Source organism: Marmota flaviventris, chromosome 4 (assembly GCF_047511675.1).
Source record: "Marmota flaviventris isolate mMarFla1 chromosome 4, mMarFla1.hap1, whole genome shotgun sequence".
In the NCBI taxonomy this organism is placed as follows: Eukaryota; Metazoa; Chordata; class Mammalia; order Rodentia; family Sciuridae; genus Marmota; species Marmota flaviventris.
The window spans coordinates 135,116,371-135,131,522 of NC_092501.1; the positions used below are offsets into that span (position 1 = coordinate 135,116,371).

The window sequence follows — 15,152 nt, forward strand, 5'->3', positions numbered from 1 at the left end:
TTGGCTAGTTCACAGACCATGCATATGGGAGTTTAGTCATCTCTATAAACAAGGTTTGTCCTCAACCTTTATCCTGTCTTCACTCCTAGTAGTTCATGCTGCAGGTCACCCAGATGCACCCCATGAACACTTTTCCCAACAAATCTGCATCCCCTACCCTTGAGGGAAGTTTGGACATTTAGATCACCCTCATTAGAAAACCTTTTAAATTTGAAAACATGTATCTTTGGAAACACTTAAACAAAGCTATTGTTTTATTTGGTCCCCATATTTGGGGTTTTTAGATATTGAAAAGAGAGTGCTACACATACCTCACAGGGAAGGCATGTATTTTGGCTGAGTTCAATCATAATTAATTCGAAACATACTGAATGCTCTGATCATTTGAACCATCTAGAAAAAAATATATATCAATTTCTTTGAAAGATGTGGCAAAAAAAATACAAAGAAGATCAGTATGTTACAGGTTATTCTTGGTCAATGAAGTGTTGATATATAGCGTTTGGAGAATTTATGAAGGACTTTTGTGTGTGTGTGTGTGTGTGTGTGTGGTGTGTGTGTGTGTGGTTTGGTGCTTAAAAAGATTTCAATTTTTTTCAGAGTGTGCTCCATAAATGTGAGCTATTTTTATGCTGGTAGAGGACAGAACACATGTTCTATTGACTAATGGCTAATGCCAAAAGCAATTTTACGAGGTGTGTGAATTTATGTGTACCTAAACACGACCTGAAATATCTTCCTGGAAGGTATTATGCTAATTATCCTAGTTACAACAAACACTGACTTATAAATTCAGAGTGCACTATCATCCCACATCTTTCTTGCTCTTGACCTTGATTCTTTTATAAAGCCTCCTCTAACTTCATCTCTACCCACACTATTCTTTCCTCTGAAACTCTCTGAGTCATTTGTTTGTACTGTTTATTTTTCCCTTTCACATTATGTCTTCTAACCTAGAATCCAAATTAGAAGAATATCAAAACAGGAATGTAAACACACAGAAAAATTCAGAAGCCAGGTAAAAGCAATTAGGATGGGACACAACTGAATCATTTGAACACCAGAATAGAGAAGGACTGGCAAAATGTTCTCCAACTCATCAACTTTACAGTCAATATACTTTTTTTTTTAGTAGTGGGGATTGAACTCAGAGATACTTTACCACTGAGCCACATCCTCGGCCCTTTTTATTTTATTTTATGTTTCAAGAAAAGTTGTTTGGGTCCCCCCTAACTTGCCAAAGCTGGCCTGCCTCAACCTCCCAAGTCTTTGGGATATCAAGATAATGTAACCTCCCAAGTCTCTACTAATATCAAGATAATGTAATCTCCATTTATCATACACTCACAGTCTCTCATGGACAGTAGATGCTCAATGACTATTGGTTCACTGGATGAATGGGATAAGGGTTGGCAAACTTTTTCTCTAAAAGATTGACTAGTAAATATTTCAGGTTTTGTGAGCCATATAATCTCTCTTACAAAAATACTCAATGCTGCCCTCATACTTCAAATGTAGCCATAGAAAATATGAGAATATCCCAGAGGCTTGGGAGGCTGAGATGAGAATCATGCATTCAAAGCCAGCCTCAGCAATAGAGTGAGGCCCTAAGCAAGTCAGTGATACCCTGTCTCTAAATAAAATACAACATAGGGTTGGGGGATGTGGCTCAGTGGTTAAGCGCTCATGGGTTCAATCTCTGGTACAAAAAAAAATGTAAATAATGAGCAAAAACGTGTTTCAATAAAATTATTCATGGATACTGAAATTTGGATTTCATATAATTTCACATATTATGAAATGCTTTTGATTTGTTTCAATAAATTAAACATATAAAAACAGATGGTGAACCAGACTTAGCGTGCCAACCCCTGGAATAAAATATGAATATCAGTTAAATTAAGCAATGAGATTAATATTTTAAATGTATGATGATAATTAAGTAACCATATTTTCTAGAATTTTACTTGAATAAGCAAGAGTATTCATTTGACTATCTACTAGAATTATACTGTGAGCATAAGAATCAGAGAGGGAAAATTGAATATACTATATTGGGTAGATATAATTTCATCTTTCTTTTATTATGCCCTGTGGATTTTCATAAAATATTATACATTTTTTAACTCAGTTTTGGATTCATTTAAAAGTGGACTGGAAAAAAATTGAAAAGGAAAGTATGCATTGAGGAAAAATTGATGAGGCGATAAGATGATGTAACCTTCTTGGTGTTACAGAAAATCACAGAACTATGCAGACTTGGTCCACTGCAAATTCATGCTATTTGACCTCATTTGGGTACTTAATGCTACTTGTAAATCCTTTTCTTTATTCATTGCTTTTAAAATTCTTTTTGCATTCTTCATAGCAACTGTTTTAGATTTTCTATGCTTTCAACCTTCAGTCTCCTCACATCTCCCCCAGTAGAAGCAGATAACCCCAGTGCTTGTCATCCAATGGGTGCTCAGATAACTCTGCTGTCACTCTGTCCCTGTAACCTCATCTTCCTCTTTATCTTTAGTTTTTTTTCTTCTACTGCATGCAAAATATGTTCCTTTTTTTCCTATGACTCACATCACTATGTTTTCTTTTCCACTATTTTTTTAAACCTCCTCCATAAAGTCATTCAATCTGTGATCTACTTGATCTCATATGTTTCCATTTTTTTTGTTCCTTCACTGGATCTTTCTCTTCTTATAGACATGCTAAGTTCTGTCAGTCTTTAAAGTCAGAGCTTGTTCAGCCAGCATGTGTTCCATTGATTGAGCTTTTGTTCTCATTGGTAGATGCTTTTCACTCATGCCTTAAGAAAAACTTACAACACAATCCACACCAAAATGAATGACATCTTGGGATTTCCTCTAATTTAAAACTACTATTCAATCACTTTTGGGTTAACCATTTTGCATCTCAACAGTATGGTTTATACTTGATGCCTTTGCTTTATCTAGGATGACTTAACCCTCTAATCCCAGCAATCTGCTTTCTCTCTTCACTCTTCTTTAGAATCAACTCTGAACCATCACCAAGGGCTTTCCAAGGGAAAAATGCAACATATTTATATTAATAATGTTCTTCTTTTCTGTTATGGTTTGGATGTGAGGTGTCCCCCAAAAGCTCACATGTGAGATGATGCAAAAAGGTTCAGAGGAGAAATGATTGGGTTATAAGAACCTTAACTAAATCAGTGATTTAATCCCATGATAGGGATTAACTGATTGGTAACTGAAGTGGTAGAGTATCAATGGAGGAAGCGGGAATTGGAGTATGGCTTTGGGTATATAGTTGTTATCTGGAATGTGGACTCTCTGTGTGTGTGTGTGTGTGTGTGTGTGTGTGCCAAAATCCAGCTGGGCAAAATAACAGAGAGGTAACAGGCAACTTGAAGGTTGAAGTGGGAACTACTTTATAACCAGTGAACTCAGCATGAACTGAGCAAACTCAAAGTAGCGGGCACCCAAGGTAGCAGGAGCCGCCTCTCTGCCGGATCGCAGAGGTACATATACCCAACTAATTTCACACAGCTTAACTTAACTGACATCATCTGGACACAGCAGTCGGTTATTAAGGAATGCTCATCATCTTAATGGCTTGCTGGCCTTGGCTCACAAACCACACCTCCTAGCATACTGCCAGGCGCCATCTTAACTTGGTTGTGGCCCTCATCATGTGTGTGTGCCTTTTTTCCACCATGTGAGGTGCTTCCCTATGCGACACTGTTCCACCATGTTCAGCTTCACCTGAAGCCCTGAGAAATGGACCCAGCCTTCTATGGACTAAGACCTCTGAAACTATAAGCCCTGAAATAAACCTTTTCTCCTCTACAGTTGTGCTGTTTGGGTCCTGTAGTCATAGCAGCAAAAAAGCTGACTAAAACAATTTATTTGACTATCATTTTATCCCTTGATAAGTAATGAATTATTCATGGAAATTTTTTATTCTTTGTCATCTGAAACAATGTTCCCTTCTTCCCCAGCTTGCTCTTTCTCTGAAAATGTTATCTTTTTCCTCTGTGCGCCAAAATTGGTGTTCTTCAAAGTCATATCTCAGTCCATGTCTTTTCTTCACCTATGTACCAAACTTGTTATCCAACCATATTTCTTCTTATCACCTTATAGCTAATGCTTCAGATATCTTCTTAGTGTAATTTTTTCTAAGCTCCAGTGCTGCCTTGTGAAGATTTTGGTGGATATTTTATCTAAATATCGTTTACAAACACAAAATTCATAAGTCTTAAAACTAAAGCATGAAGATAAAGGAGTGATAATGACCTGAAATTGATTTCCAAGTATGTCTGAATTTCTTGGGAGAAACCCAAGACCATACAGGCTCAGGCTCACTCTAGGCAGAATCTCCTTTGTCGGCCCCAGTGTTGGAGAGACAAGGGTCCAACGTCACTGCTCTGAATACTGCCCAAGGAATGATACATGAAATACGAGTGAAACTCAACAAGGACCTTGGTAGGCAGGGGACAAGGGTCACTTGTGGGGGAGGTAGGCTCTGTGGTGTTAAAAGATGAAAGAGAGGTTTCATAGTGATGCCTTTCTGAGGGGCAGGCTGCCACTTTACTCCACCGTTGGCACAAAGTTGGCTCTTCAATACTCAGTACCAGAGAGAGAAAATGGAGAGACAGAGAGAGAGAGAGAGAGAGAGAGAATCAGAGAAAGAGAAAGAGAGAGAAATGAAGAAAAGAAGAAAAGATACTCTATGTGTGTCTATCTCGACTTGTGCAAATGTTAGAGGTGTGGTTTTTGTGAAAATCACCAGGTTGTGAAATATATTGGCCAGGGGATCCGTGAAAGTGAAGGATCTTCTGTTCAATGATAAGAATTCTTCATGCACCTGTGAAAGCTCAGTGCAGATCCGTTTTAAGTTGATTTGCTGACCAGGTCTATGTCAGTATCGACTTCCTTCTAATTTGTCCTTCTAACTTGCACTGCACTGGCTCTGAGGAATGGAAGCACACCTTTGTTCCCGAGTTGGTTTCTGTGTGGCGGAAATCTTGCTGTTCCAAGGTAGTCACACCCCAGGTGGGTGCAGTTGAAACCCTCAGGTGAATCCTGAGAACCCCCAGGCAACGGGATGACCTACACCTAGAATCCCAGGGGCTCAGGAGGCTGAGGCAGGAGGATCATGAGTTGCAAAGCTGCCTGAGTGAGGGCAAGGTGACAGGCAAGTCCAGTGAGCCCCTGCCTCTCAGAGGATGCCAAGGACTGGGGATGTGGTTCCGTGGTGGAGTGCCCCTGAGTTCCATTCGTGGTACCCCAGAAAAAGATCATCCTGGTAACCCTAAAAGATGAGCCCCAGCAGAACGGAGTGAGAGCGCTTTATGACTGAAATTTCCCTCATGAGCAAACGTCCACCAAGGTGCAGAGGATGAGAAGAAATCCCGTGGTGAACACCTGTGTGCCCGCGGCCAAAGGGCAGGAATTCTTCAGTTGTTGCCCTACTCGATCCCTATATGGCCCACAAAGTGACAACCCCCCGAAATCCTGTTGTCTCTCCCTCACGGGAAGTCCATTTCCTAGGCCTTTGGCTCTGCCTTTCCCACACTTCTCTTCCCCATCCATTTCTTCTGTCCCTGCCCTGGGGCAGAGGTGGTCCAGAGAGCTCCCCCTGAGAGGGAAGACCAAGCCCAGAGACTGGCAGTTTCTGGGGGCTTCCGGAAAGTGGAGGGTGTGGGATCTCATCTGCTGAGGGCTTCGCTGGCTTGGTTGGCCCAGGTCGCAGGAGGCCAAGTAGGCTTGGAGAGGCCAATTCTGGAAGCCCCAGTGCAACCCCGTCCCTGAGAGACCAGAGAGGCTCAGGCTCACTCTGGGCAGAATCTCCTTTGTCGGCCACCTATGCCTCCGAGGCTCCTAGCTGACTCCCAGTCTGGCCGACTCCCCCACATCCATCCCCTGTCAAATGCCAACAGAAGCAGAGAGACAAGTTTCTCATCCACCAAACTGTATTGGAGATTGCAAAATCACACAGCGAATCGGGACAAATAGGCACGGGCCGGGCCGGGTGGGATGGGAGGGAACCAAGGAAAGTGGAGGGGTTTTATTGAAAAAAAAAAAAAAGAAAAGAAAGAAAAGAAATGGGCACGAGTCATTTGGAACCAAAGTTCATTGGCACTTGGGGCGATCGGGGATCTCCTGTGACGGGGAGTGGCGGTTCCTAGGCCGAGGAGGTCTCCAGGTCCCTGTGGGCAATCCTCCCAGGAGCTTCTCTAAGAAGGAGGAAGACAAGCTGTTTCCTGGTGTGGGTTCATGAGAGAGTTCTGGGACAGGCAGCGGTGTTTCCTCAGCTCTGCTCCAGTGGGTTGTCAGAGGCGAGACCCCGCTTTCTCGGGGGTGGCATGGGGCGGGGGTGAACGTTCCCAGCCCCAGGAGGAAAGGCGTCCGTGAGGCCTTGCTCCCCCAGCTGGAGGGAGGTGACTGCGGACAGCGTCAGGCAGGTTCCCTTTCCAAGCAACACAGCATCCCAAAGTACAAAAGCACAACCCGGAGGGCGGCCTCAAGAAGCCCTGCCCCAGCCCAGCCTCCACCCATTCTCCATCCCTGCATTCCACACAGAGGAGCAGAAGCCCTTCAGGTCTCTGGGGGTTCACGGTGGAGGGGGGAGCAGTGGGGTGTGCCCCTGGCACCTGGCTGGGAGCCAGTTGCAGTGGAGAGCAGTATCCAGAGTGGACAGGGGTGTGGGACGGGGGAATCAATGGAAAGGGGCAGCGAGGGGTGAGTCTGAGCTTTTGGTTGTGTCTCCTCGTGGGCCGGTCCCCGCGTGTCTTGAGGAAGTGGAGGGGGTTGGCTCTGGAGTTTGCCTGCAGTTTTCGGCGGAGGCCTGAGTCCAAGGCCAGGCCAGAAGAGGTGCAGGAGAGCGGGTCAGACGGAGGGCAGGGGTCCGAGGGTGTCCTTGTGGGCGGAATCTTCTCGCAACTTCCAGAGCACTAGGTGCATGCAGGCGCTGGCGTCCTCCCTAGGGCTGTGTCCGCTGGCGCTGGTCTGGATGCTGCGGCTGAGGTAGCGGGCCACGAGGCTGCGCAAGGAGCACTTGTAGGGGAGGCCGCGGGGATGGGGGAAGAGCACAGCCGTGTCCACCACGGAGTGGTGGATGAGCTTCAGGGCTAGCAGGTCGCACTGGAGGCTGTGTCCGATAAGGATGGTGTCGGCGCTGAACAGGCTCAGCAGGGCAGTCTGCACGTGGGGCAGCCTGGTGCGGCAGGAGGCCAGGTGGTCGTGGGTCACCCCCGAAAACCTGGTGTTGTAGTCGACGATCCGGTTGTTGGGCTTGACGAAGGTGTCGTAGACGACCCGCATCTCGGTGTCCACCACCGTGACGCGCGTCAGCTCCAGCCCGTGTGTGGTGTAGCACATCTCGCAGTCCAGGGCGTAGACTCCTGGGTGGGCGTCCTCCCTGAAGGGTTTCTCCACAGTCCTCACGAATCCTTGCAGGTCTTCCTTCCTGCCATCCCGGACGTGTTGCCTGGCCACCTGACAGCCCCTGGAGCCCGCAGGCGCAAAGCAGCAGGTGTAGCGGCTCTCCCAGCCAGCGGCCACGGGTTGGTGTTGGAGCCGTCCCCAGTGATAGCGACACAGGTCGGCGCTGACACAGCGGCCCGAGGAGGACACGGCGTACTGGGAGCCACAGCGGCAGCAGATCCTCACCCCGTGCCTGGGCTTGTCCAGCGCGCCCAAGAGCAAGGCGGCCCCTGGTTTCTGCGGGTGGGGGAAGGGGTAGCCGTGCCCGTGGAGCTGCTCCTGGCTCAGCACGTAGTCCCGGAGGCGGCTGTACAGGGCTGCCCTGTGCAGACCCGGCACCACGCTGGGCACCAGACCCCTCAGCTTCCTGAGCACCTTCAGGGCCAGGCGCACGTAGATCTCCTCGCTGGGGCTGCTGTTGTAAGCCATCTGCTCCTCGCTCCAGGCCATCTGCACCGCCTCTTGGGGCCGCGAGAACTTGTGACACTCCTCCAGGAAAAGGCTGAAGTAGCCTTGGCGCAGGGCCGTGGAAATCCGTCCCTCTGACGCTTTCTTCACAGTGGCTTTCCTGAATTTCCCCAATGATGTCCCACGACCTATTCGCCTGGAGGCCACGGTGGTGAGCTTGGTTTCCGCCCCTGAGAGCAGGCACATCTGTGGCCCACTGCTGAGCTGTGGACCATTATCAGACTGGCCGCTGCTGCTCCTACAGGTCCTCTTGGTACTGGTGATGGCTCTGGCGAAGCCTGGGTTGTCTCCCAGGAAGTTCCTCCTCCTCTTTTCCACGGGGTCTAAGAAGATGCCTGGCCAATCTTCGTGCTTCTTGGTGGTTGGCTCGGCAGGCAGCAGCCAGCAGCACTCTTTGCTCTGGGCAGGCCTGGCGCCAGGGCCACACACCTCCTGATTGGGCTGGGGCCAGCCCCGGGGCAGAGCTGGGCCCCTCCTCGGCTGCTCCGCCTTGATGACAAGAAATCCTGGAGCCTTGGCGCAGGTGTGGGCTTCCCTGGGCGCGACACAGGGCCAGGACCCATGCTGGCTGGGCAAAGATGCCTCCCTAGCCGCCCTCTGAGCTTCTGGGCACCCGGCTGAGAAGGAGTCCTGGGCACTAGGCTTCCCCATCATGGTGTCTCCAAGTCCCGCAGCTCCCTCCAGTGGGGCTGCTCTCCTCGCCTGGCTCCTAGCAATGAAGGCCTGGCCCTGCCCCTCAGCCCTGATATAGCCCAGGGTGGGCGGGGAATCCCGGGCCTTCCTGTCTGGGTGTGCACCTAATTCCCTCACCTTGGATCAAAACCACAGCAGCCTGAGGCCCCGCCTTTTACCTGTAGGAAAAGGCAGGGGCCTGAGTCAGAGAAGACCTCCTGCTTTCGAAGCTCAGAGCCAGGTTCTCTACCCTGAGCTTTTCCCAGAGAACTCACTACATACAATCGCCCCCCCTCCACACACAAACACACACACACACACACACACACACACCGACCCCCCCCCCCCCAGATTCTATAGCCTCCCAACCCTCATTGTCTCAGGACAAGCCAGGAAGAAAGTCCAGCTGGGAGAGTTGGAGTGCCCAAGAGAGCGCAAAGCACCAGGAGCCATGTGTCCCTAGAGTCTGCCATCCCTGGGGGCCTCTGTTTGCCTGAGCTCAGGCTTCTCTTCTCTCGCCTTCTCTGGGAGCCCTCGCTGGCCTGTGGACAACCTGAGGACACGATGTGGGCGGGATGCACTTTTCCCACGAACACGGCCTGTGTTGGGTACACCTAGAATCCCTCAGCCCTGGAGCACTGGGAGACGCCTGCTGCAGACAGCTGGGCTGGGAAGACCAGGACCCTAGCCCCTCCCAATCCCGACTGACACCCCCTCCTCCTCCCTTCCCGACTTGACCTAAGGACCCAAACTCAGACTCTTCCTTCCCATATATTTGTGTCTTAGGACTAGGACCTGTGTCTTCTCCCATGGATAATATTGCTTTCTATCTTCGGCTCTGTTGCTCTGTTTGGCTTGGGGGCTGGGGGGTTGGATTTGGGTTGGGGGGTTGGATAAGGGGGATGGACGTCATTCCCACTCGACCGCTGAGCCACGTCCCCAGTCCTGTCCTGTACTTTCTTGACATCCAGGGTCTCCATGTGTTGCTTGGAGCCTTGCCAAGTTGCCGAGGCTGGCTCGGAGCCGGCCGTCCTCCTGGGGCAGCCTCTGCACTTGCTGGGATTATAGGCGGGGCCCCAAAGCTCCCACCGGGCCCCGGGCCTCTCTCAAGCTACCTACTTCTTGCTATCCTTTGGAACTGAAGCTTCGCAAGTTCGCAGCCATCCTCAAACCAGAAAACACTAGGAACTTTCAGAAAGTCTCTGAGAAAGGAGGTGTAGTGTGGCTAGCATCCAGGAGCATAGCAGAAAAACTAGGTTCAAAGGGATCTGGCTTTGCTCTCTTTGGTTTCCTCCTACTAGGCCAGTTTTCCAAGGGCGGGAGGAGTTGCACTGGGAGTAGCCCAAAGACAGGGAAGGCGCCCTGAGGTGTTTCAGCTCCCTGTCCTACTGGGTATCCTCCTAGCCTCAAGACACCACCAAACCAACAGCTGGAAATCCCTCTTGATTCCCATGTGTTCTGTCTATGGGGTTTGGACCTGGTTTTCCTGGTCTCCCGGACCTAAGCCCTTGTCAAGATTTAGCAAGAGGGAAGAAAGAGCTCCAAGGCCAGGACCAGAAGCTTCCCGAGATGAGATTGTTTTCATGCCGGACTAGGGATAGTGTTTTTCCCGTCCCTTCGGAGTCACAACTAGTGAGAACCTCCCCATTCTCGCCTTCGCCATGCTTCCCCTTGGACTCCGATGCCCAAGCCAGAAACAGTGTGCTGGCCAGATCCGATCGTCTGGGGTTTGAAGGGAGGGCGACGGTGGCTTTGTTCGAAGAAATGCTTCCATTTGGGAAGATCAGGACGGGAAGAGATCTCACACCCATTTCCATCATTTCACTGCTCTTTCCCATGGCCCTAATTCAGGAAGAACTTTCCAGCACCCAGTGTTGGAGGGACAAGGGTTCAACGTCACTGCTCTGAATACTGCCCAAGGAATGATACGTGAAATACGAGTGAAACCCAACAAGGACCTTGGTAGGCAGGGCACAAGGGTCACTTGTGGGGGAGGTAGGCTCTGTGGTGTTAAAAGATGAAAGAGAGGTTTCATAGGGATGCCTTTCTGAGGGACAGGCTGCCACTTTAATCCACCGTTGGCACAAAGTTGGCTCTTCAATACTCAGTACCAGAGAGAGAAAATGGAGAGACAGTGAGAGAGAGAGAGAGAGAGAGAGAGAGAGAGAGAGAGAGAGAGAATCAGAGAAAGAGAAAGAGAGAGAAAAGAAGAAAAGATACTCTATGTGTGTCTATCTCGACTTGTGCAAATGTTAGAGGTGTGGTTTTTGTGAAAATCACCAGGTTGTGAAATATATTGGCCAGGGGATCCGTGAAAGTGAAGGATCTTCTGTTCAATGATAAGAATTCTTCATGCACCTGTGAAAGCTCAGTGCAGATCCGTTTTAAGTTGATTTGCTGACCAGGTCTATGTCAGTATCGACTTCCTTCGAATTTGTCCTTCTAACTTGCACTGCACTGGCTCTGAGGAATGGAAGCACAGCCTGTGTTCCACAGCTGGTTTCTGTGTGGCTGAAATCTTGCTGTTCCAAGGTAGTCACACCCCAGGTGGGTGCAGTTGAAACCCTCAGGTGAATCCTGAGTACCCCCAGGCAACGGGATGACCTACACCTAGAATCCCAGGGGCTCAGGAGGCTGAGGCAGGAGGATCATGAGTTGCAAAGCTGCCTGAGTGAGGGCAAGGTGACAGGCAAGTCCAGTGAGCCCCTGCCTCTCAGAGGATGCCAAGGACTGGGGATGTGGTTCCGTGGTGGAGTGCCCCTGAGTTCCATTCGTGGTACCCCAGAAAAAGATCATCCTGGTAACCCTAAAAGATGAGCCCCAGCAGAACGGAGTGAGAGCGCTTTATGACTGAAATTTCCCTCATGAGCAAACGTCCACCAAGGTGCAGAGGATGAGAAGAAATCCCGTGGTGAACACCTGTGTGCCCGCGGCCAAAGGGCAGGAATTCTTCAGTTGTTGCCCTACTCGATCCCTATATGGCCCACAAAGTGACAACCCCCCGAAATCCTGTTGTCTCTCCCTCACGGGAAGTCCATTTCCTAGGCCTTTGGCTCTGCCTTTCCCACACTTCTCTTCCCCATCCATTTCTTCTGTCCCTGCCCTGGGGCAGAGGTGGTCCAGAGAGCTCCCCCTGAGAGGGAAGACCAAGCCCAGAGACTGGCAGTTTCTGGGGGCTTCCGGAAAGTGGAGGGTGTGGGATCTCATCTGCTGAGGGCTTCGCTGGCTTGGTTGGCCCAGGTCGCAGGAGGCCAAGTAGGCTTGGAGAGGCCAATTCTGGAAGCCCCAGTGCAACCCCGTCCCTGAGAGACCAGAGAGGCTCAGGCTCACTCTGGGCAGAATCTCCTTTGTCGGCCACCTATGCCTCCGAGGCTCCTAGCTGACTCCCAGTCTGGCCGACTCCCCCACATCCATCCCCTGTCAAATGCCAACAGAAGCAGAGAGACAAGTTTCTCATCCACCAAACTGTATTGGAGATTGCAAAATCACACAGCGAATCGGGACAAATAGGCACGGGCCGGGCCGGGTGGGATGGGAGGGAACCAAGGAAAGTGGAGGGGTTTTATTGAAAAAAAAAAAAAAGAAAAGAAAGAAAAGAAATGGGCACGAGTCATTTGGAACCAAAGTTCATTGGCACTTGGGGCGATCGGGGATCTCCTGTGACGGGGAGTGGCGGTTCCTAGGCCGAGGAGGTCTCCAGGTCCCTGTGGGCAATCCTCCCAGGAGCTTCTCTAAGAAGGAGGAAGACAAGCTGTTTCCTGGTGTGGGTTCATGAGAGAGTTCTGGGACAGGCAGCGGTGTTTCCTCAGCTCTGCTCCAGTGGGTTGTCAGAGGCGAGACCCCGCTTTCTCGGGGGTGGCATGGGGCGGGGGTGAACGTTCCCAGCCCCAGGAGGAAAGGCGTCCGTGAGGCCTTGCTCCCCCAGCTGGAGGGAGGTGACTGCGGACAGCGTCAGGCAGGTTCCCTTTCCAAGCAACACAGCATCCCAAAGTACAAAAGCACAACCCGGAGGGCGGCCTCAAGAAGCCCTGCCCCAGCCCAGCCTCCACCCATTCTCCATCCCTGCATTCCACACAGAGGAGCAGAAGCCCTTCAGGTCTCTGGGGGTTCACGGTGGAGGGGGGAGCAGTGGGGTGTGCCCCTGGCACCTGGCTGGGAGCCAGTTGCAGTGGAGAGCAGTATCCAGAGTGGACAGGGGTGTGGGACGGGGGAATCAATGGAAAGGGGCAGCGAGGGGTGAGTCTGAGCTTTTGGTTGTGTCTCCTCGTGGGCCGGTCCCCGCGTGTCTTGAGGAAGTGGAGGGGGTTGGCTCTGGAGTTTGCCTGCAGTTTTCGGCGGAGGCCTGAGTCCAAGGCCAGGCCAGAAGAGGTGCAGGAGAGCGGGTCAGACGGAGGGCAGGGGTCCGAGGGTGTCCTTGTGGGCGGAATCTTCTCGCAACTTCCAGAGCACTAGGTGCATGCAGGCGCTGGCGTCCTCCCTAGGGCTGTGTCCGCTGGCGCTGGTCTGGATGCTGCGGCTGAGGTAGCGGGCCACGAGGCTGCGCAAGGAGCACTTGTAGGGGAGGCCGCGGGGATGGGGGAAGAGCACAGCCGTGTCCACCACGGAGTGGTGGATGAGCTTCAGGGCTAGCAGGTCGCACTGGAGGCTGTGTCCGATAAGGATGGTGTCGGCGCTGAACAGGCTCAGCAGGGCAGTCTGCACGTGGGGCAGCCTGGTGCGGCAGGAGGCCAGGTGGTCGTGGGTCACCCCCGAAAACCTGGTGTTGTAGTCGACGATCCGGTTGTTGGGCTTGACGAAGGTGTCGTAGACGACCCGCATCTCGGTGTCCACCACCGTGACGCGCGTCAGCTCCAGCCCGTGTGTGGTGTAGCACATCTCGCAGTCCAGGGCGTAGACTCCTGGGTGGGCGTCCTCCCTGAAGGGTTTCTCCACAGTCCTCACGAATCCTTGCAGGTCTTCCTTCCTGCCATCCCGGACGTGTTGCCTGGCCACCTGACAGCCCCTGGAGCCCGCAGGCGCAAAGCAGCAGGTGTAGCGGCTCTCCCAGCCAGCGGCCACGGGTTGGTGTTGGAGCCGTCCCCAGTGATAGCGACACAGGTCGGCGCTGACACAGCGGCCCGAGGAGGACACGGCGTACTGGGAGCCACAGCGGCAGCAGATCCTCACCCCGTGCCTGGGCTTGTCCAGCGCGCCCAAGAGCAAGGCGGCCCCTGGTTTCTGCGGGTGGGGGAAGGGGTAGCCGTGCCCGTGGAGCTGCTCCTGGCTCAGCACGTAGTCCCGGAGGCGGCTGTACAGGGCTGCCCTGTGCAGACCCGGCACCACGCTGGGCACCAGACCCCTCAGCTTCCTGAGCACCTTCAGGGCCAGGCGCACGTAGATCTCCTCGCTGGGGCTGCTGTTGTAAGCCATCTGCTCCTCGCTCCAGGCCATCTGCACCGCCTCTTGGGGCCGCGAGAACTTGTGACACTCCTCCAGGAAAAGGCTGAAGTAGCCTTGGCGCAGGGCCGTGGAAATCCGTCCCTCTGACGCTTTCTTCACAGTGGCTTTCCTGAATTTCCCCAATGATGTCCCACGACCTATTCGCCTGGAGGCCACGGTGGTGAGCTTGGTTTCCGCCCCTGAGAGCAGGCACATCTGTGGCCCACTGCTGAGCTGTGGACCATTATCAGACTGGCCGCTGCTGCTCCTACAGGTCCTCTTGGTACTGGTGATGGCTCTGGCGAAGCCTGGGTTGTCTCCCAGGAAGTTCCTCCTCCTCTTTTCCACGGGGTCTAAGAAGATGCCTGGCCAATCTTCGTGCTTCTTGGTGGTTGGCTCGGCAGGCAGCAGCCAGCAGCACTCTTTGCTCTGGGCAGGCCTGGCGCCAGGGCCACACACCTCCTGATTGGGCTGGGGCCAGCCCCGGGGCAGAGCTGGGCCCCTCCTCGGCTGCTCCGCCTTGATGACAAGAAATCCTGGAGCCTTGGCGCAGGTGTGGGCTTCCCTGGGCGCGACACAGGGCCAGGACCCATGCTGGCTGGGCAAAGATGCCTCCCTAGCCGCCCTCTGAGCTTCTGGGCACCCGGCTGAGAAGGAGTCCTGGGCACTAGGCTTCCCCATCATGGTGTCTCCAAGTCCCGCAGCTCCCTCCAGTGGGGCTGCTCTCCTCGCCTGGCTCCTAGCAATGAAGGCCTGGCCCTGCCCCTCAGCCCTGATATAGCCCAGGGTGGGCGGGGAATCCCGGGCCTTCCTGTCTGGGTGTGCACCTAATTCCCTCACCTTGGATCAAAACCACAGCAGCCTGAGGCCCCGCCTTTTACCTGTAGGAAAAGGCAGGGGCCTGAGTCAGAGAAGACCTCCTGCTTTCGAAGCTCAGAGCCAGGTTCTCTACCCTGAGCTTTTCCCAGAGAACTCACTACATACAATCGCCCCCCCTCCACACACAAACACACACACACACACACACACACACACACCGACCCACCCCCCCCCCCCCCAGATTCTATAGCCTCCCAACCCTCATTGTCTCAGGACAAGCCAGGAAGAAAGTCCAGCTGGGAGAGTTGGAGT

General features: G+C 52.2%; 2 protein-coding genes across 2 annotated transcripts; both read right to left on the reverse strand.

Annotated features, from left to right (window-relative positions):
- Positions 1 to 6,866: 6,866 nt before the first annotated feature.
- Positions 6,867 to 8,585, reverse strand: LOC139705515 (putative exonuclease GOR). Its single transcript, XM_071611750.1, has one exon. It carries the CDS (start codon positions 8,583 to 8,585, stop codon positions 6,867 to 6,869), a length of 1,719 nt encoding a protein of 572 aa, XP_071467851.1.
- A 4,401-nt stretch (positions 8,586 to 12,986) lies between these two features.
- LOC139705516 (putative exonuclease GOR) lies at positions 12,987 to 14,705 on the reverse strand. The gene has a single exon (XM_071611751.1). The coding sequence runs from the start codon at positions 14,703 to 14,705 to the stop codon at positions 12,987 to 12,989; it is 1,719 nt and encodes a 572-aa protein (XP_071467852.1).
- Between the last annotated feature and the right edge of the window lie 447 nt (positions 14,706 to 15,152).